At 55.4% G+C, this 23990-nt stretch overlaps 12 protein-coding genes across 12 annotated transcripts; 8 read left to right on the forward strand and 4 right to left on the reverse strand.

Annotated features, from left to right (window-relative positions):
- Nucleotides 1-457: 457 nt before the first annotated feature.
- Nucleotides 458-1708, forward strand: PFLUO_LOCUS4205 (uncharacterized protein; the record flags this gene model as incomplete). Its single annotated transcript, XM_073781531.1, has 1 exon — nt 458-1708. One exon carries the CDS (start codon nt 458-460, stop codon nt 1706-1708), a length of 1251 nt encoding a protein of 416 aa, XP_073638277.1.
- A 560-nt stretch (nt 1709-2268) lies between these two features.
- Nucleotides 2269-2765, reverse strand: PFLUO_LOCUS4206 (uncharacterized protein; the record flags this gene model as incomplete). Its single annotated transcript, XM_073781532.1, has 2 exons — nt 2269-2476; nt 2587-2765. 2 exons carry the CDS (start codon nt 2763-2765, stop codon nt 2269-2271), a joined length of 387 nt encoding a protein of 128 aa, XP_073638278.1.
- A 703-nt stretch (nt 2766-3468) lies between these two features.
- PFLUO_LOCUS4207 (Ubiquitin carboxyl-terminal hydrolase isozyme L3) lies at nt 3469-4200 on the forward strand (the record flags this gene model as incomplete). The annotated part of the gene is made up of 1 exon (XM_073781534.1): nt 3469-4200. One exon carries the CDS (start codon nt 3469-3471, stop codon nt 4198-4200), a length of 732 nt encoding a protein of 243 aa, XP_073638279.1.
- A 263-nt stretch (nt 4201-4463) lies between these two features.
- PFLUO_LOCUS4208 (mitochondrial ornithine carrier protein) lies at nt 4464-5488 on the reverse strand (the record flags this gene model as incomplete). The annotated part of the gene is made up of 2 exons (XM_073781535.1): nt 4464-5318; nt 5375-5488. The coding sequence occupies 2 exons, from the start codon at nt 5486-5488 to the stop codon at nt 4464-4466; spliced, it is 969 nt and encodes a 322-aa protein (XP_073638280.1).
- A 274-nt stretch (nt 5489-5762) lies between these two features.
- PFLUO_LOCUS4209 (rRNA-processing protein cgr1) lies at nt 5763-6204 on the forward strand (the record flags this gene model as incomplete). Its single annotated transcript, XM_073781536.1, has 3 exons — nt 5763-5808; nt 5870-6015; nt 6064-6204. The coding sequence occupies 3 exons, from the start codon at nt 5763-5765 to the stop codon at nt 6202-6204; spliced, it is 333 nt and encodes a 110-aa protein (XP_073638281.1).
- Nucleotides 6205-6453: 249 nt separating this feature from the next.
- Nucleotides 6454-7784, forward strand: PFLUO_LOCUS4210 (uncharacterized protein; the record flags this gene model as incomplete). The annotated part of the gene is made up of 2 exons (XM_073781537.1): nt 6454-7058; nt 7112-7784. The coding sequence occupies 2 exons, from the start codon at nt 6454-6456 to the stop codon at nt 7782-7784; spliced, it is 1278 nt and encodes a 425-aa protein (XP_073638282.1).
- A 100-nt stretch (nt 7785-7884) lies between these two features.
- Nucleotides 7885-8642, reverse strand: PFLUO_LOCUS4211 (Translation machinery-associated protein 22; the record flags this gene model as incomplete). The annotated part of the gene is made up of 4 exons (XM_073781538.1): nt 7885-8300; nt 8356-8443; nt 8508-8527; nt 8579-8642. 4 exons carry the CDS (start codon nt 8640-8642, stop codon nt 7885-7887), a joined length of 588 nt encoding a protein of 195 aa, XP_073638283.1.
- Nucleotides 8643-9456: 814 nt separating this feature from the next.
- Nucleotides 9457-10980, forward strand: PFLUO_LOCUS4212 (protein phosphatase regulator; the record flags this gene model as incomplete). The annotated part of the gene is made up of 1 exon (XM_073781539.1): nt 9457-10980. One exon carries the CDS (start codon nt 9457-9459, stop codon nt 10978-10980), a length of 1524 nt encoding a protein of 507 aa, XP_073638284.1.
- Nucleotides 10981-11248: 268 nt separating this feature from the next.
- On the forward strand, nt 11249-13464 carry PFLUO_LOCUS4213 (uncharacterized protein; the record flags this gene model as incomplete). The annotated part of the gene is made up of 3 exons (XM_073781540.1): nt 11249-11515; nt 11575-12946; nt 13007-13464. The coding sequence occupies 3 exons, from the start codon at nt 11249-11251 to the stop codon at nt 13462-13464; spliced, it is 2097 nt and encodes a 698-aa protein (XP_073638285.1).
- Nucleotides 13465-13641: 177 nt separating this feature from the next.
- On the forward strand, nt 13642-16549 carry PFLUO_LOCUS4214 (RFC checkpoint protein Rad17; the record flags this gene model as incomplete). Its single annotated transcript, XM_073781541.1, has 3 exons — nt 13642-13645; nt 14024-14694; nt 14753-16549. 3 exons carry the CDS (start codon nt 13642-13644, stop codon nt 16547-16549), a joined length of 2472 nt encoding a protein of 823 aa, XP_073638286.1.
- A 340-nt stretch (nt 16550-16889) lies between these two features.
- Nucleotides 16890-18406, forward strand: PFLUO_LOCUS4215 (golgi uridine diphosphate-N- acetylglucosamine transporter; the record flags this gene model as incomplete). Its single annotated transcript, XM_073781542.1, has 4 exons — nt 16890-17171; nt 17234-17259; nt 17327-17343; nt 17400-18406. 4 exons carry the CDS (start codon nt 16890-16892, stop codon nt 18404-18406), a joined length of 1332 nt encoding a protein of 443 aa, XP_073638287.1.
- A 361-nt stretch (nt 18407-18767) lies between these two features.
- On the reverse strand, nt 18768-23947 carry PFLUO_LOCUS4216 (Dynamin- GTPase protein; the record flags this gene model as incomplete). The annotated part of the gene is made up of 6 exons (XM_073781543.1): nt 18768-19082; nt 19144-21107; nt 21155-21275; nt 21613-23442; nt 23499-23686; nt 23743-23947. The coding sequence occupies 6 exons, from the start codon at nt 23945-23947 to the stop codon at nt 18768-18770; spliced, it is 4623 nt and encodes a 1540-aa protein (XP_073638288.1).
- Nucleotides 23948-23990: the final 43 nt, after the last annotated feature.

Consider the following 23990-nt stretch of genomic DNA (forward strand, 5'->3'; position numbering starts at 1 on the left):
CTCATCAGTGACGGCCGTTCTGACCCTCCGCGCTGTGGGTCTGCCATTACAATAGTTCTCCCGTCTCCACGTCCCGAATCAGCGTGCTCTCAACTTGATTAGCGACAAGTCCGGAGATATACGAGTTAGACGCTGAAAGCCTTTCTACCTCTCAAGAAGAGACCGAGTTATGATAAGAGGCTTAATACGCAATTCTCTAAACACAGCCTCCCGCTTAGGGGTAAACAATTCCTCCGATCGTCCGCAGCGGCCCATCCAATCCCGACCGTCCGCTTCTGCTCATGTAACCAAATTTGGAAATGCCTCTGTGACGGTTCGTGAATATAAAGGTGATTTCTCAGTAAAACAGCACGGAACTGCATTCTCATTCAGTCTACCTATCCTGTTTAACATATCCGTTGCCTTATACTACTACGAGTATCGTTTATAGCAGCAACATCGGAGTAGGCTTACCCTCATGACTGAACTTAGAGTCCTCATATGCGGCGCTGGCTGCGCTGGGCCGACCTTGGCCTACTGGCTGTGCCGTGCCGGTCACCGCGTGACGGTGGTCGAACGCTCCGACTCACTTCGAGCTTCGGGCGCCCAGATCGACATTCGCGGTCATGGAATCGATGTCGTAAAGAGGATGGGCCTCCTTGACACTGTTCGCAGCAGACTGGTCGACGAGAAAGGCGTCCGCTTTGTGAATTCCAATGGCGACGTGAAGGCTACAATCTTGGTCGACAAATCCAGGAAAAGCCAACAGTCTGTGACTTCGGAGATGGAGATTATGCGAGGAGACCTTGTCGAAATTCTTTACAACGCAACCAAAGATGACGAGAGAGTCAATTACATATTCGGCAAGACTGTTGAAAGCTTCGAGAACCGCGGGGATAAAGTGATGGCCCATTTTTCTGACAATTCGCACGATGAATTTGACCTTCTTGTTGGAGCAGACGGTCAAGGGTCACGCATTCGGAAAATGATTCAGTTGGCTGATTCCAATTGCTACCGAAATTTTGGGATATATGGAGCATACTGGTTTGTTCCGCGGACGGAAACTGACACCAACTTCTTGCACATTTACAACATTTCAGGCGGCCGCTTGATCATGCGCAGATCGCACAACCAGACCGAGTCTCAGGTCTACTTCGTTTTTAGAGACGAATCAGATTCCGAGGAAGTGGCCGGCTTCGCTAGAGCACCGGTCGAGCAGCAGAAGCAGTTCTTGGCAGAGAAATTCCGCGATGCAGGGTGGGAGACGAGCCGTTTCCTTAAGGGTCTACATGGCGCGAGGGATCTCTACTGTCAAGAGGTGGTACAGGTCGTTACTGACACTTGGTCTAAGGGTCGAGTGGTCCTCCTTGGCGACGCGGCATACTGTCCATCTCCTTTCAGCGGCCTTGGAACGACAGGAAGTTTCGTCGGTGCGTACGTTTTGGCTGGTGAAATCGCTAAAAACCCCGAGAACCTGCCATTGGCTCTGCAGAACTACGACAGAAAATTGCGTCCGTTCGTTAATGAGATTCAAGTCCTCAACCGCTTCCGCCTTCGAGCAGCTTTCCTCCACAGCCAATGGCTCATCAACTTGCGGCTAGCTGCCATAGCATTCTTATGTTTGCTTGGTGTTCCTAGACTTGTTTCAAATTTTGTAAGGGGCGAATCCGACTGGGAATTACCTCAATACCATGAACTTCAAGGTGGCAATGAGATTGAGGACGACTAAGAGATCGGAGCAGTGTGACCCTACATTGTGGATTTATGTAGTTACCGAGGCATCCTAATATAATAGGTCTTTGAATTCCCTCTCATTTCGTGTTACTCGGTAGCGCCAGGACTTTAGTAATTGTCCGAAAGCTGAATTGTAGTTTGTACTAACTAAACGTAGAGCGGTTAGCATCGGAGTAGGACCAGAGACATGATGAGAACGGAAGGGGGTGAGCAACGGGGTGAGCAACGGGGTGAGCGCTCAGAGAGCGGCTTACCTTATACCCTCCGTACTGACCCACTCTGGACGGTAGCTTAGCAGACGACCCGGTGTCCAGCACCAGGAACTCGTAGTCGATCCACTCCCCAACGCGATTGGACTCTGCGTGTGGTTTCCCCGGAGCAAGGTTGCAATGTCATCATATTTTACCCAGAGAACTGAGTTGATGTAGTTGCTACTAGGCATATTACTATTTGGTTTTTTAGTATAGATTGGCCCTGACTATGTATGACCTTTCTTTCAGTAACAAACATTGCTTTTCTTGAGCGCAAGTCGTAGCATGTACAAAATTGCCCAGTTTAAGCCCATTTACCAAGCAGTGCCATCCCACCAGCACCGAGTAAAGTGCAGAACACCATGTACAGCAATCGAGAACGCCGCTTGGTCCGACACGGATCAAACAAGAAGTCCCGGGCCAACAGCTCCACGAGACCGCTGTAGATCAGAATACCCGCCGACACTGCATTCAGCACACCTTGAACAATTGCAGCAGTTTTCGAGTCCGGGCTGTAGGTCGTGCGCAGTCCAAGGCCGATAGCAATGGAAAACGGCGTCGTCAAACCGTAAAGGGAGCACAGCAGGGAAGCCAGGTGTGTCGCCCAAACGGGATCGCGGACATTCGGGCCCCAATGCCGAGTCCCTCGAATGACTGGTGAAAGACCAAAACGGGATACAGCGTCGCAAACTCGGAGCCGGTGACACCCAGATTGAGACCGATGATGACAGAGTGGAAGATGATGCCGAACTCCCGGAGCAGAAAGGCAGCAATCTGTTGTCGAAAGGATCGCTCGGCCATCGTAGAGTCCCCTTCGGATCTCCAACTATCGGCTCGTTTCAAACACTTCACGGGCTGTGTGGGCTCCGGTGTTGACCGAGCACCGAGACGCGCGCATTTGGATCCATAGGGTTGAGCCAGAGCCAGTCCGGGGAGGTTGTTGCTATCCCGTGCGCCTTTAGTGGGAAGGAAAAGCTTGATCCATCAGAAGGATAGAGCAGCCGATGCATCGTGCCTTCCCACAAGCCGTTTCAAAGTCGGTCGCGATCTCATGGTTTAGCAACTATAGCTGCAGGCTGAGCAGAATCGAGAAATTTTGCGCAGCCATACCAAAGCAGCCCGCCGCGACAACTTCGCAGAGACCGAGAAAAGATATCCGGTGAAACAAGCCAAATGGATCCGTTCGTTCCTGGGGCGAAAATGGCCCACTGGCGGGATGGCAAGAGGACCGCGGGAGCGAGCTAGAGATGCCTCTCTGATGAAAGGCAGGACCGTGGCAATTGCTTCTTCCATATGAGCCACGTTCAACCGACCCTAACAATATAAATCAAAAGAAGAACCAAGCAGTGGTCGTGGAATCCTACCTCTGCCAAATATCTGATACCGAACTAGGAGCCACAGGTACGGACCGTCATCAAGGTTCCCAGCAGCGGATGCTCATGTAATCCATGTGGACACCCCCAGTCCTCATCTCTCCGACTCCACAATTAATACATCCACAACCATGGCCACCATCGTCGACGGCCGCAAGACATTCATCCCGCTCGAGAACAACCCGGAGGTGCTGGCCCATCTCTGCCGCAATCTCGCGGTGTCCCGAGGCCTTACCTTTCATGACGTGCTATCTACTTCGTCCGATCTGCTCGCGGACATTCCAAGGCCGATTCGCGCCGTGATTCTGCTCTGCGACAAGCCCATCTATAATGCTGCTCGCGCTACGTTGGAGACCACCATTCCCGAATATCATGGACATGGTCCCCAGGAGCCCGTACTGTGGATGAAGCAGACGATTGGTCATGCTTGTGGCCTCATGGCTCTACTCCACTGTGTTTTCAATCTCGCAAATGGGAAGTATGTAACACCCAAATCGCAGCTGGAAGCGCTCATGCAGCGCGCGGTTGGGTTAGAGCCCAAGGAACGAGCACAGCTACTGTATGGGTCGCAATTCTTGGAAGATGCGCATATGGATGCGGCGTCACAGGGTGCCTCGTCCATTCCTTTGGCCCAGGACGATAACCATTTCCATTTCGTGGGATTTGTGAAAGTGGACGATGGGAAGGTCTGGGAGTTAAACGGAGGATTGCCAGGCCCACTGTTCCGCGGGATGCTACAGCCCCATGAAGACTTGCTGGGAGAAAGAGGGCTGGCGATGACCGTCAAAGACTTCCTCGATGCGGCACAGACGCAGCGCAGTAATATCGGGGTGAGTATGGTGGCAGTGGGCGAGACAGACTAAACGATTACACGTACAGCAACCAAAGAAGACCGAAATTCTATCGTGTTCATTCCCACCCAAAAAAGCTATCAGATCCGAAGAGTTTCCGTGGAGAAACAAAACAAAGAGAAGGTTCGTCGAGAGTAGTAGTATGTTCTGTGTGTCAAACATAGCTGGGTATAGAACAGGTGGAGGGATGAGTCGGGAAGATCCAGCCCCGAGATTGGTATGTAGGTCTATATGCAAACGCACAGAGTTCTAGTAGAACATCATAATCATCATCATCATCCAAAATAGTGTCGTAATCCTTCGTAGACGGAGAAAATGAAGGCCGAGCTGGGCGCCGAGCGAGCACAGGTGATGCCACAACCACGGTACATGCCCTTGATCCCCTGCTGCTTCCATAACGCCTTGCCAACGCTCCAGAAGGTCTGCCGCTCGCTGTTGACCGGCAGCCGTGAGAGGTCCTCGGTCTGTAGCCGCGACTTGATCGTGTCGGCCGGGTAGAACAGGAAGTTGTAGCTGATTCCGGCGGTGGCGCCTGCAATCATCTGCTGGTACACGGGGAGGCTCTCGGTGCTGGACTGGTGGGAGTTTTTCCGGAAGAGCGAGGACACACCCTCGTAACCACCAAACCAGGCCGCGCTGCCTCCGGTCTCCCGGATCAGGGTGCCTAACTGTCCGCGCCAGAAGCCCAACAGTCCATCCTGGCGGAACACGGATGTGATCAGGACTAGCGGACCCGGGGCTTTCAGACCGGCCGACTCCATAGGTACCTGCATCTTGCATTTGATGAGCTCAATGGGGGTGAGGGCCAACGAGGTGACCGAGCCGGACGCTGCACCGCAGAGCACGAGGGCGGGGAAAGGCAGCTGCTCAGTGTCGGCATAAATGGACGCGCGCAAAAGGTCCTGGGCAATGCGATAGCTGAAGAAGAGACAGCTGGTCTCGACGGCAGCGCCGGTCATCGGGGCACTGATGCCTCGATAGAGTCCTCGAACCCCATCTGTCTGGAAGGACTGGCGAAAGCAGTCTATAGGCCCGGTGTACCGGAGAGGGAGGTCCGCGGGCTGAGATTGCAGTCGGACTTTGACGGTGTCGAAGGGGTACTCGATGAGTTTGCCAGCCATTCCGGCTGTCTATTGAGTCACCCACCATTAGCCTTGGTCCGATACCTGACAAGGTGAGATCTTACCGATCCAAAGACGATATCCTTCACAGCCTCGAGGCCCTGGTTGGGGGGCAGCGACGGCCGCTCCATGGGTCTCTCATCATCGGTGACGGGGATTGCATGCTCCGCCGCGGCCATCAAGGAGTGCGATCACCAGAGGGAGGAGGGAGGATGGAAGAGAATTATTGGCGCATGGTATGGTATGGGGAGGGTAAAGTGAGGTATTTGTGTGAAAGAGTGGGATGAGATGAGGGAATTATTCAGGCTCAAAAAGAAGAAAAGAAGTCAAGCGGTGTAACGAGAGGGAATTTTCGGGCAGAAAAAAAAAACCACTTATCTGATCCGATCTGATAATAATCGGCCATGATGAAAAACTCGTCCGGTTCGCTCCACTTCGTGTCTGCCATCCATCATGTCGTCCACGCCAGCCGAGGAGCCTGCGGGCCTGCGCAAGAATGGTATTTATATTTATCTATTCATTGTCTATATGACGCTGTTCCTAACTACCTAAACTATTAGGCAAGCAGTGGCACACCCCCAAGAAGGCCTTCCGTCCCACCGCAGGCCTGACCTCCTACGCCAAGCGGCAAGAAACCCGCAAGACCCACGAAGCTGTCAAGGAGCGCGAGCGTGAGATGAAACAGGAGAAGGAGGCTGAGCGACAGGTAGGATTCCGGCCAGACAGACATGGTAGATGGTGCTGACGGTCGCAGGCCCAGATCCAGCGCATCCGCGATCGCCGAGCGGCCAAGGAGGAGAAACAGCGGTACGAGAAGATGGCCGAGAAGATGCACCATAAGCGTGTCGAACGGTTGAAGCGACGGGAGAAGCGCAACAAACTGCTCAACTCATGAGCAACGGTGATGCTGGGTGGCGTTTTCTTCGGTCGGGTCTTTTTAGTTCTTTAAATGGAATCGTCTAGTCCTTGCAATAAATCTCTCCATATGCCTATACATAGTAACAAAAGAGGACCGAGGACTTGCTGGTGATGGTGCGGTGTTCTGCCGATCTTGCTGCCTCAGGTACATGTCACCACTTTCCTTCATCCTCCCCCATCAGCACCAACCTCACCCCACATATGCTCATCATCAGAATGTCCTGACATGGACTTCTCCTTCAAACATCCCCTGCCGCTCTCCACCCGCGCCTCGGCCACCTTCCCACTCGTCCATGGCGCAACCACGCCCCGGAGCCACCGGTCCAGCCCGGGCCCTGCGCTCCCGACCTCGGACGAGCCGTTTGCAGGCAACCAGCTGGATGGGCCCACGGGTCATGGCGACAACTCCGATCCCCACTCGCGACGTCGGCCCTCCCCGCGACAGCTGCTGATCGACCCGCTAGGCCTCGACGGCGCGAAATCATCCCATCACCGCCACAAGCACAGCAAGTCGCGAGAGCTCCGCCTGCCCCGGCCCATGAGCCACCTCGCCTCGTCGGCGGCCAGCGCCCGCGGGCTGCTGCCAACCTGGTCTGGGAGGGAGAAGGATCGGGAGAGTGAGGATGGGCTGCTGCGACCAATCACCCGCGAGACGACGCGCACCACTCGCTGGGGGTCCGAGTCCACGGTTGGATTGGGCTCGGGCAGTCGGAAGGGAAGTCTCCTCGACGTGCCCGAATTCCCTGACCAACTCGGTCCGATTCGCCGACAGGAGATTCGGAACCGGGATGATCTCGATATGATCCAGAAGCGGCGGAAACAGGGCGAAGGGTAAGCTTGTTGTCCCTTGCTCACGAGGAACTACAGACTGATTCCAGCCAAAGATATCTGCGGACGGCCCTGTCCTCGATAGGCACCCAGGCCACTGATGTCACGCGCCGACTCGATTACACCTATTACAACCTGTTGGAGAAGATCACGGCCCTCAATGCGACCATTGCATCGTTTCAGGAACTCTCCGACTCTGCGTCGACCCTCCTCAATGACTTTGAACGCGAGACGGCCGGGTTAGACCAGGAGATCCGAAAACAGATCAATGAGCTGAAGGGATTTGAGCCACATGTTCAGAAAGCCGACGCCCTTGAGGAACGGATGAAGGCTGGCCGACGGCGAGTGGAGGATTTGGGGAACCGGCTCGAGGTTGTGCGGCAGGAAATTGACAGCTGGGAGCGGAGGGAGGCTGAGTGGCAGACGCGGGTCAGTCGGCGACTGCGCATCTTCTGGATGATTGTCACCAGCGCGGTACTGGTTTTGGCACTGGCCATCATCCTGCAGAATTGGCCGACATCCCAACCTGTGCTGCCCATGACGAGCCCCGAGGCCGTGGAGAGTATCGTTCACGAACCCGAAAGCTTCCCCATGCCGTACCCGTCGAGTCTCGCCGATCGCCTCGAGAGCCTTCACCAAGAGCAACTGCATACAAGCCTCGATGCGTCGCGAGAGGCCGCGGCTACGCCTACGGGGCACGATCCATTGGCCGTGTTGGAAGAACTGTGAACGGTGGTTGATTCATTCCTGTGTGTAATGCTACGTCGGTCATGTCATGATACCCTTTTCTTCTTCTTCTTCTTCTTCTTCTTCTTCTTCTTCTTCTTCTTTATGCCTCGGCCTTCTTCTTCTTCTTATCCTCGATCAGCTCGATGTTGGCCTCGGGGACCTTGCTGCCGTAGACATCCAACAGCCACTCCTTGACATCCTCGCTCACATCGCCTTGGACGGTGATCTCCTCGGTGCCGGATGGGGACTTGGTCACGGAGGACCCCGTCGCGAACTTCTTGCCCAGTTCCTTGGCCACCTTTTTATTCTCCAGGCCGTGCACCTCCAGCCCGATGACCACGGTGACGTACTTGCGCTTGTTCCGCTCGACACGCTTGATCTGGATCTTGGAGGCGGCCTTGCGCTCGGCATCGCGGGCCTCGTTCTGTGCGGCCTTGGCTTCCTTCTTGGCCGCATCTTTGGCGACCCGTTCCTGGACGGAGACTTTAAGGGTGGACAGATTGGCACTGAGGGCCTCTGGACGGGGGTTGTCAGCTCGTGGTTGGAATGGGGATGGATGTCGCGCGAGTACCTTCGGAGTAGAGTCGATTCCACAGATCGGATTGGTTCTCCTTCAGCCACTCCTCACATTTCTTCGCGGTGCCACCGAACTCGCAGAACTATAATTGAGGATGATTGGTTAATTGGTCCAATCCCGGAGCTTGGATCGTTTCCCATCCGTACCTCTGGCGGCAGGGTGCAGACTGGGGGGGAGTCAGCACGATGGGTGCAGGATGGCGTCATGACTTTCTTACCTCCACAGTAGACAACATGGCGGGCTTGGGGCTCGAGAGGGCCAGACTCTGCCACGTCTGTCATGGTTGATGAGTGAATAATACTGGTCGGTTCGCTAATAATAGTTTCCTCGAGGGGCAGCGAGATGGGCGAGTCGGCGTTACATAATCCATTAGCTAATCCCCCTCCCTTCACCCCGAAGGGCTTGCTCGCCCTCCATCGATCTCTTTCTCTGATCCCACGGTCCTCGGATCAAGTGAAACATTGCCTGCATGCGCAACCGTTGGCTTGCAGAAGATGATAAGAGACCGGAGGACAGCCAGCCGCGCACAGAGTTCATTCATCCCGGTCGGAGGCAACATCAATGGCCGTTAGAAAAGTGGAGTGCGTCGTTGCATGGCGTTATCTGTGCCTGGAGATGGTCCAGAACAGAGCCCGGAGGCCCGAGCTCCTGGAGGCGTCGTGCACTGAAGCCTCGATCTCACTGGGGGTTTATCGAATCTCCAATCAGGGAGGTCGGGAGGAGGAGGAGGAGGAGGAGCCGTAGTTATCTGGATCTTCACGTCAAATAATCATGTCCTACGTAAACGCGAGAGAGGTAGGACCATCCTCCCCTCCCCCCCCTACCCGTGAATCTCTGTGCGATGCACCAATCCAGAATCCGCGCTGGTCCGAGCGATCGCTGCGCTCGGATCGAGAGTTTTATGTTTGCCACACCCATTATTTTATTATTATTATTCATTCACCTCCCTCCGGATTTGCCCTCCACATTCCCTCTCCCCCTACCGCTTCCTCTTATCGCCTTCTTCTACGTACATGGATTCTTCTGCTTCCTGATCCTCAGCCCTCGTGCTGCTGCCGCCGCCCGTGTCCAGACTCTACTCCTCGCAAAACCGCCATGACTTCCCTGCTGGCCCAGCACGACCAGACCTCGCGCTTCTCCTCTGACCCGCTGCGCTTGCCGACCGCGCAGCGATACTTCCTTGACGACTTGTCCCCCAAACCTCCAATGCCACACCATGACTCGCCTAGGGAGTGTCCCAGCCCAGTCACATCGACCCTTTCCTCCATCCCGCCATCCCCCGATACCACTCTGAGCAACCTCTCCCTGGAGGACGAAGATCTGCTGCTGCCCTCCTATGACGAAGGGCGTACCGCCAAAGAACCTGTCCTCGACGAGCTTCCCTCGACCAGTCCAGCCCCGTGCCCGGTCCAGAGCCCAGCGGCCGATGATACCTCCATCGAGCAAGAGCCCCCATCCCGGCATGTGGATTATCTCTCACACGACTGGGCCGAAGAGGACATCTGGGCCTCCTGGCGCTATGTCACCTCCCGAAAAGACAAATACAGCAATGGTGTGCGGCTAGAGAACGCTTCTTGGCGAACCTGGACCAAGACCAAAGACAAAATTGGAACCATCTCGCCCGAGACGCTGAACTGGCTCAAGGACTGCGATGTCACCTGGCTCTACGGACCGTTGAAGACCTCCTCCAGCAGCGCGACGGTCTCGGGGCTCTCTCCACCCCCAAGTCGTCTCCACACGCCTCGGCCCATCCTGAAGAAAAAAACCGTTTCGGAGACGATCCTTCAACGATCTTTGTCCCAAAATACCCTTCTAAAACATGCCAGCGCCATTCTGAAGGCCCAGGAGGCCGAGCATGGCCGCACTCGGCCGCCCTTTGGACGATCTAACACCGACATTGAGCAGTTCCGGACGGGCAGTTCCACGGATTCGCAGAGTGGCACGCTCACCACGGCGACCTCCTCCGGCGTGACGTCTCCCAGCGAGCGGCGCCATATCCACTTTAATAATGAAGTCGTGCAGTGCATCGCCGTGGAGGTCAAGGGCGGCGACGACGACGACGGGGATGACTGGCCAGCAACCGTGGATGACGAGTCGTCCTCGGACGATGGTGTGGTCATGATGAGGCAATCGGCCCCGAGCAAGGCGCCGACCAGCAACCGCAGCACCCCGCGCAACAGTTTCAGTGGTGAAGGCAAAACCATTGCTCTTTTACCATCCACAACCCTCAAGTATCGCGAAGATCCCCCAGAACCTCGCGAATCAATTCTCGACCGGTGGGCAGCCCAGCAGTCGTCGTCACCATCCTTATCCCCCACACCGTCCGTGGAAACCCTGCGTCCGTCCCGGCCGTCGGCCAATTTCCTTTTAGATGACGAAGAAGATGACAGTCTGGATTTCACGGGCCAGTACGGGTCGGGCACCGACTACTATAGGGATCGACCGTGGTTTGCCCCCGAGGAAGAGACCGACGGGAACCGGCCGCGGTCCACGGGCATGAACCTGCCCGAGGGGGACGGTGAGGCGACCAGCGCGAGCTTGATGGATCGAGTTGTTGACTCCATAAATGGTGCGAGGGACATAGCCTTTGTCATCTGGAACGTGGGCTGGGCAAGATGAAAAGACCTTTGCGCGCGGCTGAGTGCAGGTCGGACGGCAATATAATCATGTAATGAGTAACATAAAACAAACGAGCCACGAAAATGTACATACCGACAGATACGTTCTTTATAAACCAGCTTTCATTCTCTATTGAATTGATAATTGATCTATACTTCATCTCGATCGTAGTTCCTCTCCCCATCGGACCCACCGCTGGCCCCTGACTGGCACCTCCCGGCAAAACTTCCCTTCCCCCCGGATCTCTCTTTCTTTCTTCTCACAAACCATGGAGAACGTCAACGTCGCCGAGCTGGTCGAACGGCTGGGCAGCGATGAAGATGCTGCCCGGAAAATGGCCGTCTTCAAGCTGCAGGGCAACATTGGCGATCCCTCCTTCGCCGATGTCTTCATCGCCGAGGGTGGCTTGACGCGCCTGCGCTACCTGACCCTCCATGCCACCGGCAACACCCTGGCCTATAGTCTGACCAGCTTCGCGCGCCTCCTCGAGGTCGACAAGGGCTGGGAGTTTGTCGACCAGGAGCTCGTTGAGCGAGTAAGCGCTGCACCATGGGGACCGAAGAAGACGCCGGAACTGAACTGATTGCTCGCCAGATCGTTGAACTCATTGTCACCCACCCGCTGGTCAACATCCTGCGCGGCGCCATGTCCATCCTCGTCTCGGTCGTCTCGCATCCATACTCCGACAGCCACAAGTCGCAGGCGGGCCTGTTCGGCTTCCGCGCCCTGAAACCCGCCATTGCCATCTACCCGCAGTTCTTGGAGATGCTCGTCAGTCGCCTGTCCTCTGCCGACCACGCCCTGTGCGCCAATGCGCTCCAATTGATCAATTCCCTCATGCGCGACTCCATCACCCACGATTCGGAGGCGGAGTGGCCCAAGTTCATTCAGAAACTGCAGGATCTGGGCGTGATTCGAGCCGTCTATGTCCTCATGCAAGATTCGGCGCTTCAGGACCTTGCACATCCGTTACTGGAGTTTCAATCTCTCACCAAAGTGCTGCTGCGGAAGTGGCGAGATATCCCCGTGAACCAGGAAAAGCCCGACCACCGCCGAGCATTGAAGGGGGTCTATCTGGCCAGTAACTCGGACAGAGGCAACGATGAGAACCCGGAGCATGCGGACGAGACGAAGCGTTCCCGTCGACATCATCCCGACAAGTGGCGGCGACTGGGCTTTGAGACGGAGGGCCCCACGGCAGAATTCTATGAAGTGGGCTATCTGGGCATGATGGACTTGGCGGACTATGTACGCAGCCATCAAGATGAGTTCCAGAAAATGCTCCTGGAGCAGTCGACCAAGCCCGCACGCCAACGATGTCCGATTGCTCGCGCATCGCTGGCCGTCACGGCGATCCTGTACGAACATTTCGAAGTGGACAAGTCCGAGATGGAGGATGCTAAGAGTTATTTGATCATGGAGTCGCGCACCAGCATGGACAAACTGTTCAAGCCCTTGCTCCTTCATTGGACGCGGCTACATGTGGCCGGACTGCAGGGCTTTTTCCGCCTGTGGAAAGCGACGGCGGCCGAGTCGGAGGATCTGGACAAGATCATCGAGTTGGTCCGCATCCTCATCGAATCCGTCGTGGGTGGCGCAGCCCGAACCAAAGATGTCCAGGACGTCGAGAAAGAGCTAGCCGACTTTGAGTACCAGCGATTGCGGGAGCTGCAAATGGAACTCCTGGAACTAACGTACGAAGATGCTTGGGGACAGCACCTCCGGCAGGTGCGCGAGGAACTTCAGCACGAAGCCCTCCAGTTCGTCAAGGAACAGCGGATCCGATGCTTGTTGCAAGGCGCGTGGTTTTCTCTCGACGCATCTAAGAGCGAGTCCGGTGCGACACAGAAATCCCGCACGGCGCACCAATACGTTCAATTGTCGCATAATCGGCGATATCTCCATTTTGGCGAGTTCGACTCCATGGCCAACAAGGCTCCGGAGCTCGATTCTCTACCTGAAAAGAGTGAGTCCCTTCCTCTCAAAACACTTATTTGGCTCTAATGTTTCGTTTTTGTTTTCCCAGTCGATCTCTCGATTGTTTCCTCGGTGGTGTCCAATGTATCGACTGCCCCGGATCATTCATCTTCGTCCACTGTCAAGACGGCGCCGCGCCAGCCCTCGACCAAGATCACGATTCACGGCTATGTGCAATCATCGACTTCCACGGGCCACTCCAAGGGCCAGGGCCATGTGCGGTCGGGGAGCAAGACAACGCAGAAGGAGGCCGTTCTCCTTGCCCTGCGGCCTTCGTCGCACAGCATAGCGTCGGAATGGCTGGACGGGTTGCTGATGCTGCTCAACCAGCAGCCCATCACGGCCGAGACGACCAAGCTGATCGACCTGGTCAGCAACTATGGGCTGAAGATCCGGCTGCTCAACGTTCGGTTTGACGACGCCACATTTGCGGGCGAAGCACCTCGGGAGCCCTCGCGGCAGGGTCTGGACGAGGATTACTACTATGATGTGTTTGGCGGCGCTTGACTGACGAGAGCATGATTCTTCTTATACCCATCGTGCTATGCATGCATTTGAATTTTTCACCATTGTATTCTACTTATGATGATTGTTATTATTATTTATCGGTGTATCCTTGTACTTATCTCTACTCTGTCGTATTGTTATTGTACTACGCTTCCAGCTTCATTTATCCCACCCCCGATGGGTACGCTGAACCTATTTGACAGTGTACGCTGACCTACGTTCTCTCTAGGGGTACGCTGAGGTTTCTGGCTGGGTAAGCTGACCTACGCGATCCTTGGTGTACGCCGAGAGTTCGCACGGCCTACGTTCTGCGTTCTGCCATTGTCAGCATGGCTGGCTTATCTTATCGTTGATAGTCTATCGCGTCTTCTCTCTCTCTCTCTTTCTCTCATTTCTTCCTCTTCGTGTTTCCCTCGGGGTCAGGCTCAGCGCCTAAGGGACGATGTATTGTCCGCTGACTCCATGATGGACACTCGTCCTTCGAAAAGGCAACGCACAATCGTTTGCTCCGACGACGACGATGAACCCGTGTCCCCCCTGTCTCGCTCTCGCTCTCCAGCTCTGCCGTCCACCTTCACGTCTGCGACTGCTGCCCCCAGTCGCCCAGAGGGTATCGCAACGGCCAGCTCAAGCTTACTCACCACCAGAGACTCTCGTTCCAAACTGAATGCACGCTCTCGAACCAGCGAAGCGGCGCCATCGAAACGCCCTTCCGCCTCCCCGTCCCCGCAAAAGAAGGCCCCTTCCAAACCGTCGCAATCCTTGCACAGCTTCTTCCAGCCGGCAACAGAGGGCCAGCGATGGTCCTCACAAAAATTTGAAGTTAAACGGGGGCCCGAGGCGGCCTCGAAGGGAAACCCCGTCGAAGACGATATCATTGAAGACGATTACGATTCCTACGACGAAATCTTCACGCAGCACCTCGCCGGTGTAAGTGCAGATGTGGGTAATACCGCCAAATCAGCTCGACAGGACCACAATGAGTCTCGTCTGTCGGAGCCAAAACGCTCAATCAAATCACGGAACCCGACGCGACATACCAAGCGCTTCCTCCTCCCAAAAAGTCCCGCGACTAAAGGCTCCACGGCGAGGCTCTCAATAGAATCCGATGGACGGCCATGGGCGCAGCGATTTGCTCCTTCGAATCTGGACGAGCTGGTGGTCCACAAGCGCAAGGTCTCTGATGTGCAAAAGTGGCTGGAAGATGTATTTGCGGGGAGACGCCCCCAGGTATGTACAATGCTAGAAAAGGACGGTGTCAGAGGCTCTGGGTTCCTGACAATAGCAGAGGCTACTCGTTCTTCGTGGTGCTGCGGGCTGTGGGAAGACCACTACTGTCTCGCTTCTTTCTGCGTCGCTCGGTTTTGATGTCATTGAGTGGAAGAATCCCCCGACCTCTGATTATACGACCCGGGACTATATCTCTGCAAGCACCCAGTTTGAGGAATTCCTCATCCGTGGCGACAAGTTTGGCGGACTTGACTTGGAGGGTACGACAAACGCCTCTCCAGAAGAAGACCGGACAGCCAATGCTTCTCCCCGGCGAGTTCTTCTAATAGAAGAGTTTCCAGCAATGAATCGGTCGTCCTCCAGCCTGTCGGCTTTCAGGGCTTCGCTACAGCGCTACCTGGCCGCCTCAGCACGACCCCGATCTAACAATGCCCAAGAGAATGATGGACTGGCGCATCCTCCGATTATCATCATTGTGTCTGAGACATTGCTAAGCTCCACATCGTTGGTCACAGAGAACCTGACCGTTCATCGTCTGCTTGGACCGAATTTGTATCATCATCCCGGCACGACCATTCTAGATTTCAACAAGGTCGCACCCACTTTGATGCAAAAGGCGTTGCAGTCTATCCTCGAAAAGGAGGCTCGAAGTTCCAAGCGTGCCCAGATTCCAGGTCCGAAAGTATTAGACCGAATCTCTGAGATTGGTGATATTCGCAGTGCAATATCATCTCTCGAATTTCTCTGTCTGAAGGGTGACGGGGTTGGGAAATGGGGAGGCAGTCTGGCAACTAAGACGAAAAAGTCCACCCGAGGACAGGTTGTCCTCACCCCGATGGAACAGGAGTCGTTGAAGACGATCAGCCAGAGAGAGGCGAGTCTCGGGATGTTTCACGCCGTTGGTAAGATTGTATACAACAAGCGTGAGGATAAGAGCTTCCTGCAAGATCCGACAGTCGCTCTGCCGCCGCCACCCAATCATCTACACCACTATCGTCGCGACAAGGTCTCACAGGTGTCGGTTAATGAACTGATTGACGAGACCGGGACTGATATTTCGACTTTTATCAGTGCTCTCCATGAGAACTACCCGCCGTCGTGTGAGGGTCATTCGTTCACCGATTCTATAAACGACTGTATCGAGGCCCTTTCCGACAGTGATCTCCTCAGTATTGATCGTCGCTCTGTGCATGGTGCAAGAGCAGGGGTTGGAACGGGTGCCACCTATTTCAGCCGAGGCATCGATGCACTGCGACAGGACGAAATTGGTTTCCAGGTGGCTGCCCGGGGCCTCCTTTTTGCTCTTCCATATCCCGTGAACCGAAAACTGGCGCCTGGGAATGGACGGATCCGGCCAGGCGATGCCCACAAGATGTTCTATCCGGCCTCGCTGCGCTTATGGCGTGAAGCCGAGGAGGTCGAGGGCCTGGTGGATTCCTGGATGAAGCGATTTTTCTATCCATCTGGCGGGCCGCATCTCTTTCCAGCCTCAGATGTCCCTTCTTCGGGTGTCAAGTCGTGGAGCAGCCGAATTGGCCAACATGGGCATTTGGCATCCGCCAACGTAGACCGTGCGACAGTGACAACGATGCTATCCCGCCATGATGCGCTTCTTTATCAGCTGCCCTACATGGCGCAGATCCAGCGGCAAGAGTCGGAGCGCCGGCAGCTGGAGAGAATCACGACATTTCTTACCACCGGCCGCGAAAACACTTGGGACGATGGTGTCCTAGACGATCTGAACGATCGGCCATTATTACCTGAAAAGAACAGTAGTAGCTGGGTCAAGACCCCGATGGCTCCGACGGATGAGGAGGAGAAGCTGATTCTGAGTGACGATGACATAGTTGAATGAATGATTGTTCATATTCATGTATTTACATTCTGATGTCGTAGGTTGGCCCAGACACAGGAGCTACGTTCTACAGGAGCTGAATGAGCGAACGTGATGTTTATCTTATCTTTCTGCTTCTTCTTACGTTCTTCCACCACTTCCTTTCCGTTCCTCTCCCCGGACTCGCCCACTTGAACCCTGTCTAGGCCCAATTATTGAAACCCGGAAGAATACCGGACATTACCCAGGTGCGAAACAAAGAGTCATTGTGGGAGGAGAGCCAGGTCCGCCTCTTCCCAGCTCACGAACACTCCGAGATGCTGACCGGGACTCTTCCTCCCCCCTCCACAGGCGAAAGAGAATGCTCAATGACAGCGACGGCCCGGCGAAACGGAGACATGAGGATTCCTACGTGCTCAATTCCGTCCAGCTGTCCGCTCTCGACGCGCCCGAGGAACTGATCACCCCGTCGCCGCGCAAGTTCGGAGGCTCCCAGGGTGATTCATCCGGCCACGATGCGCTAGAAAAAGATAAGTCACGCAGCACCACAGTGCTGGTCGCCGCCGCCGCACATGCAGCGGTTCCCAGTTGGGCCACTCTGGTGCTGATGGCCTCGCTGATTTTCGGGGGTTGCTGTGCCAATGTGAGAAACAGACCCCGGACAGCGCCGAGGCTCAGAACTGACTGACGGACTCTTTGGGACAGGTATTCGCCCTCGAAGCGATTATCAAGTGAGCAGATCACGCATCATACCCCAAAAAGAAAGAAAGGACATTGCTAACGCTTTGTTGAATTCAGAGAACAACCGACTGCCGGTAAGCCCCCACGATCCCGCCGACATCCAGACTATGACCCGGTTCCTGACAAACAGGCCCCTTGATCACGTTCGCCCAATTCGTTCTGTGTGCACTCTTTACTCTCCCGCACTTCCTGTCCTTCTCTGCAGGTCCGCGGGCGTTATTCCTCAGCCCACGCGCGATCCCCTTGCGATCATGGCTGATATACACGTCCTTTTTCGTGACGGTCAATCTTCTGAACAATTGGGCCTTCGCATACAAGATCTCGGTGCCGCTGCACATCATCCTTCGGTCTGCGGGTCCGGTGGCTTCGATGATCATTGGGTATATCTTTAACAACAGGCGCTATTCCCGGGGCCAGATCCTCTCCGTGGCGATGTTGACGGCGGGTGTAGTGGCAGCGGCGTTGGCGGATGCTCACGCCAAGGGCCATGCAATTGAAATCGGGTCCTCCAGCGGCGAGACACCGCTGGTGACCACCGCAACGGGCTTCACAATCCTCGCCTTGGCCATGGTTTTATCGGCCTTTCAGGGAATCTACGCGGACCAGCTTTACGCAACCTATGGGCGAGACCATTGGAAAGAAGCTCTCTTCTATTCGCATACGCTGTCCCTACCCCTTTTCTTAACTAGCTACCCGCAGCTGTCATCTCAGTGGTGGGTAGTGTCTTCGACGCCATCTCTTTTGTCCCAACTCCCCGCCACACGCCCCAACCCGACCTCGGGACTCGGGTCCACCTCCACGGCTCTTTCGTTCTTGGCGCAGGCGCAAGAGCACCAGTCAGTCCAGTCGGTGCTCGCACAACTTCCAGTCCAAGTGGCATATCTTTTGATGAACGCGTTGACACAATACCTGTGCATCCGCGGTGTTCATCTATTATCCGCCAAGTCCTCATCGTTGACGGTTACCATTGTTTTGAATATCCGGAAACTCGTCTCGCTTCTGCTGTCCATCTATCTTTTTGGCAATCACCTTGCATCAGGCGTTCTAGTCGGGGCGGCCCTGGTTTTTGTCGGGGGTGGACTGTATGGCTTTGAGGGCGCCCGCCTACGAAAGGCTTCGACGCGGAAAGCTCGGTGATGGATCATTTCGGTCGCATTGGTTCTGTCTCGGGTAATTGTTTATAGATCCAAGCGCTTGTTGAATATACCAGATGAGAATTGCACAATCAAAATGCATAGAAATGGATTCGAATAAACAAGAACAAAACGGCAGCAGAAGCTCAGCTAATGGCCGCGGAGAGAACAGGTGAGAAGAGAAGCAATCCAGATCGAAAGAGCCTGCAAAAAGATAGATATATCGATGGGCACTGTCCATAATTTACAAAGACACATCTGCGAAAAGAAACATCCCATTCGAGAGAACATGAAGCGTAATCATGATGATCACACACTTCAAATCATACATACCCTAAAAAAAGGAACACCGTGGAGGGTCGTATCTATAGCACTTCGCCCACGATCTTCGCGGCCTCTTTGTAGGTTTCGAGAAGCCGCTCACACTTCTCGCGCTCGGCCTTGATGCCGTCGTCTTCGTAAAGCAGATCGCCGAAAAGATCCTCTTTATAGAGTTCGCTCACGAGCCTATTCTGTACGACGTCTTTGCAATAGTTGACCAAGAGATGCATAATGGCTTTGGGAACCTGGTCAGCGATGGTCTCCCGTACAATGCCGAAATACGACGAAATCAGACGGCGAATCAACTCTGTTTCAAGCACCTCCCGGTCGGTAAGGGCAGGCTCAGCATTGTCATGGGGCTGTAGGCATGAAAAGTCAGCGAGAGCACGGAAAACGAAAACTAGTGCAAAGAAAACTTACAAACATAGACACCTCACCGCCACCGTACTCGGTTGGAGCAGCATATTCCTCGGATGGCATAACTGGAGACCGCATTTCAGCCTGACGGATACTCTGGCCAATGCTAGACTCGCTCGCATGGCCGGCTTGCCGCCTTGAGTGCGTGCCGGCCTGCGGCGGCGAGGCCAGGTTCAGAGACGATCCGCCTTCCTTGCCGAAGAAGTAATTCAAGAAAGAATCTCGTGCGGTATTAGAACCAAGGGCAGCTGTATTTTGCGCACCATTCAAGGTTGCCGCAATGCCATTCTCTCCACGGCCCACGTTCGGCGACATGCTTCGGGCTTTCGTGGACTGGCCCCGAATAGGCAAGTTTTGCGGCTCCTCATCATGCCCTTCGGCGGCAGTCCCGTTAGCGGCACCGAGTTCCTTGACTCTTCGCTTTTCCCGCTTTCTCTTCTCTTCTGCCATGACAGCCTTTCTCTCCTCTTCTTGCCGGGTCTGAATGATGGAAGACATGGCAGCGGCAGCACCCAAGAAGTTAGGATGGTTGGTGTTGATGTAGGCTCTTTGGATCGAGATCACAGATTCTACGTAACCCGAGCACGGCCCCAAGCGTTCACGGAGAAGATCGGAAACCACCTCGATGAGTTTCCCCTGAAGGCGAGGGAACCGCATCAGCTCTTGTGAGCCACATGTGTGGCAGATCTTGATGAGCTCCTCGTAGACCAGTTCCACGCATCGTTGACTGGGAGACTCCAGCAGCTTGATCTGCGGCTTCACCAATAGATCAAATGCCAATTCCGGGACAAACAGACTGGGACGAGGACCGGTCGAGTTGCGGATTGCCGTCCTGATGTCCGACACAGTCAAGTTGTGGGTGGGATCAATCATTTCCAGTGAGTTTCCAAAGACCGAGTTGAAGATGTAGTAGATCCGAGCCCCACCACAGAGCTCCTTTGTCGATATTTCCGAAGACGTTCCATCGATCGACGAGATGAAAGAGGAGGCGAATCGGGTCATCAATTGAAGGATCAAGGATCCTCGGTGTTCCTTGCCGCTAAATTGCTTGTTCCCATAGCTGGCCAGTTCCTGTTGCGTTTGACCCATCAGAGTATTGAGCCGAGCTTTTATGTCCGGTAACCGATCCCGAATGTGCGACATGAGAGTGGTATTCAATGTTTTGGCCAAAAACTGTGTTCCGCATCGATTGGCCATGTTTCGATACGCTGGGTGGTGACGAAAAAAGTCGGCCTCGGCTCGCAGCGCCTCAGAGAGAGACTTGCCCGACTGAATGTCCTGCTGTGAACGGTTTACGACACCAATGAACCCTAACTTCAGGGGATACACTCGCCCAGAGAGGATATCCATAGCATTGGTCCCATGGTCCATTAGATCCAGCTTTGACAAGACGCCGATTGTCCTCCGCCCCATGGGATCCACTTGGCGGGCGAGCTTCAGCGCTTCCGAGTTGACCAGGTCGACATTAGCCGGAGAGACCGCCAAAATGATGCTGTTCGGTTTCGCAATGTACTCCAGGATCAAAGTGCGAGTCTGTTTCTCAATATCGGACGGTTGGTCGCCAATTGGCACTTTTGTTAAGCCGGGCAAATCCACCAAAGTCAAGTTGAGCACATGGGGTGAGAAGATCTTCAAGTTGATCGGCTGTCGGTTGATGCCCTTGTTGCTTCCAGCAATTCTCGCGGTCTCGGCTTCAATTTCTTGCTTCACCAGGCCGAAATCATCGAACTTGCGACCCGGAAGGTGGTGGAACTCCGCCCACTCGTGTTGACCGGCGACACTGGCAGCCGTATGTGGGATATGAATCTCATCCTGCTCGGGCTTATCGTGGCGTTCACTAGGGATGTTGATGAGCTGCAGGATCAACGGCCGCCGGGTGACGATGCCGCTACCCGGGGTAAGAAATCCCGACCGACGATATTCTCCAGCACCGACGACTTGCCGGATGACTGGGAACCCACAACAACCTGCGAGCCGAGTTAGGAGATGCAGAAGGACGGGATGGGGGAGACACGCACGATCTGGGGCAGGTCGAGGGAGTCATTGCCGATGGTGTTGAAGACCAAGTCCTGCAACTTGTTGACAGTCACCAGCAAGTCCTCGCCCAGTGAAGCCATGATGAGAGTCAATGGGGTCTAAGGGGGCACAGTCGAGCAAGACGCGAAGGGGCGCGTGCAAGTTACTCGGCAGGATCTGGATCGACGCCGGTGGGTGGGCACGTGACGACGCTGACCTAATCAGCAGGTGACGTCGACTAGTTACGACTACGGTGTGTCTATAGTGTTGAGAGTACGAGATAGCATTCAAGAAATGGCATGTACAGTACATTATTCTCACTGATCCAGCTGCACGTAGTTGGCCGGGAACAGCCCCTGCGCCCCATGATATACCCCAAGCCACCAGTCATCGTCCGGGAATTCCTAAGGCACCGATTTAGCCGGAACACACTCCAAGCAGAGGGGAAATACTTACCACGTTCTCAATCTTTGCTCCTTCGGGGAAGCTAAGTTCGTTGTCCTCGGCAGCCTCGTAGTCGTAAAGCGCCGTAGCGATAGGACCCTGGGAGCCGACCGCCGGGGCAGCAGCAGCAGCAACCTCCGGCTCAGGCTCAGGCTCAGGCTCAGGCTCAGGCTCAGGCGCGGCTTCATAGCCGGCCGTGTCGACGTGGTCTTCCACTTCAACGTAGTTTCCGGGGAAGAGTCCGCGCTCACCACGCTCATTGACGCCTAGCCACCAATCCTTGTCCACCATCTCGATATCCGTTACATACTCTCCTTCCCGGAGGTCAATCTCGTTGTCCTCCGATTTCTCATAGTCGTACTGCACCTTCGCCTGGATTCCGCCCTGTGGCTGCACCTCGGCAGCGGTGGTCTCCGCGGCCGCACGGCCAAGGTCGTGGGGGCTCTCCTCAAGGTCTCTCTCGTCTGGGACAGCCTCCTGAAGACTTTCAATGGGCATTGCGGGAGGCGGAGAGTGCTGCTCCTCATGAGCATCCGTGACGTCGCCCCGGCCAACAGGCATGGCAACACGAATAGGCGAACTCTCCCGAACTGGTGGAGTCGGGGGTGTGGGTGAACGTGGCTGTGGTGGCGGGCTAGGGACTGGCTGCTGAGCATAATGTCCAACCTCAGGCTCAGTCGGAGCAGTAGGAAGTCCGGGAATAGGAATTGCACGAGGTTCAGGCTGCTCCACATCGCTATGGGCAAACTGGCTTTGAATATCACGGACGCTGGGTGCCGAGGCTTCTGTTTCGGAAGGTTCGTTAGCCACAACATCTGCCTGGCCCACGGCTGTCGCAGACGCAATCTGCACTGGAGCCCATGTTTTCCCGGTGTAGGAGCTCTTCCAGCCAGCACCCGAGCCGCTGGTCTGGCTTGAGATCGATGCAGGCTCCGCGACAGTCGGCGACGGGGCTTCACCGCGTTCGCGAGCCTTCCGTTCCGCCCACAATTGAGCAGGCGTCTTTCCACCCTCATCAGCGAACGTCCTGCTGGCACTCCCGATCTGCACATTCGATGGTTTCGGACCTGTCGCACTCGGGAGAGGCGGTTTGGTCCCCGCAAAGGCTGGGCCCCCGCCGAACTTGTTCGCCACCTTGGGCTTTGGCAGGCTCGTCAGACGCTCGGCCGGGTCGGAGGCCGCAGGGCGTTCAGGCAAGGTGGTAATGGTTGGAGGCTGATCACGCATTCCAGCGCTCGGTGCTACGCTCGCAGCGCCCGCATCTTCTGGTTTCTGTGCCCGGGCTCGAATAGCCGCGATGTCGACCTTGCCCACAGGTTCATACGCACCTTTGACAGGCGCGGGGCGATCGTCTTTCATGTCACCTGAATGGACGGCTTGATTTCGGATTGCAGCAATGTCCACCTTACCCACGGGCTGATATCCACCCCTGACAACATTGCCGTGTTCTTCAGCAGCCGTAGTGGGCGATTGCCGGTAGGCCGGAGAGGTATTTTCCGCTTTGAGCTCTTGCAGATTTACTTTCGTTGGTTTGTACGCAGGTTGAACCTTTTCTAGCTGGGTACGAGTCACCGGAGGCGCATCTGGGCCCCAGCCATCATCATCCACTCCTCTCCGAGCGGTTGGATGCTTGGGAGCAGCCGATACAGGCAGAGGTGCGAGTCCACCCGTCCTGGTCGGAGTGAATACGGGTTTGCTCGCAACCGGAGGGCGGGGATCCGGGGCGGGGGCAGAAGGCTCCGCCCCAGAGTACTTGGAGCCAGAGGAGTCTGCCACTCTTTGAACGATGCCCTCCGGAGACAAGTCTCCGTCTGCGCGGGCTGTGATTTGCACGTGATAACCCTGAGCCCGGGTTTGTGTTAGTATCGGCTCCTCGTCAGGAAAAGGGGATCCCTCACGTGTAGGAATTTAGACACGGCAGCCAGGTGGCTGGTGAAGTATCCCTTGGTGCGTTCCGGCACGCCTTCTCCGCACCAGGCAATGAGCACATTCTTCGGCAGCCCAGTGTTCGGGTCGGTCACCTTCACGTAGGCGAATTGGACTCGTCCCTCCGAGAACTCCTCAATCAAATCGGCCAATTCGCCATCTGCGGCGTGGTTGGTTAGTCTAGGTGCTGCCCACAGAGATCTCGTGGTGACTCACCGCCGGTTGTTTGGACTTTGAGGACACTCTCCTTGTTTCCCGCATCTTGCTGGAACGTATTGACTAGCGGGGTCGAAACCGAGAAGACCGCCCATTGGGCATAGGTCGGGGAGGCCGCACTGCCGGCAGGGGGTTGACCATTCACCACTGTCTGGTAGCTTTTGGATATGGAGGGCCCATTGGCCGAGAGGTTGAGGGATGTCATGGCTTCCGGGGTGGAAGGGAGGGGGGACAGCAATCAATGGCCG

This window comes from Penicillium psychrofluorescens, assembly GCF_964197705.1.
Source record: "Penicillium psychrofluorescens genome assembly, chromosome: 3".
Taxonomy (NCBI): domain Eukaryota; kingdom Fungi; phylum Ascomycota; class Eurotiomycetes; order Eurotiales; family Aspergillaceae; genus Penicillium; species Penicillium psychrofluorescens.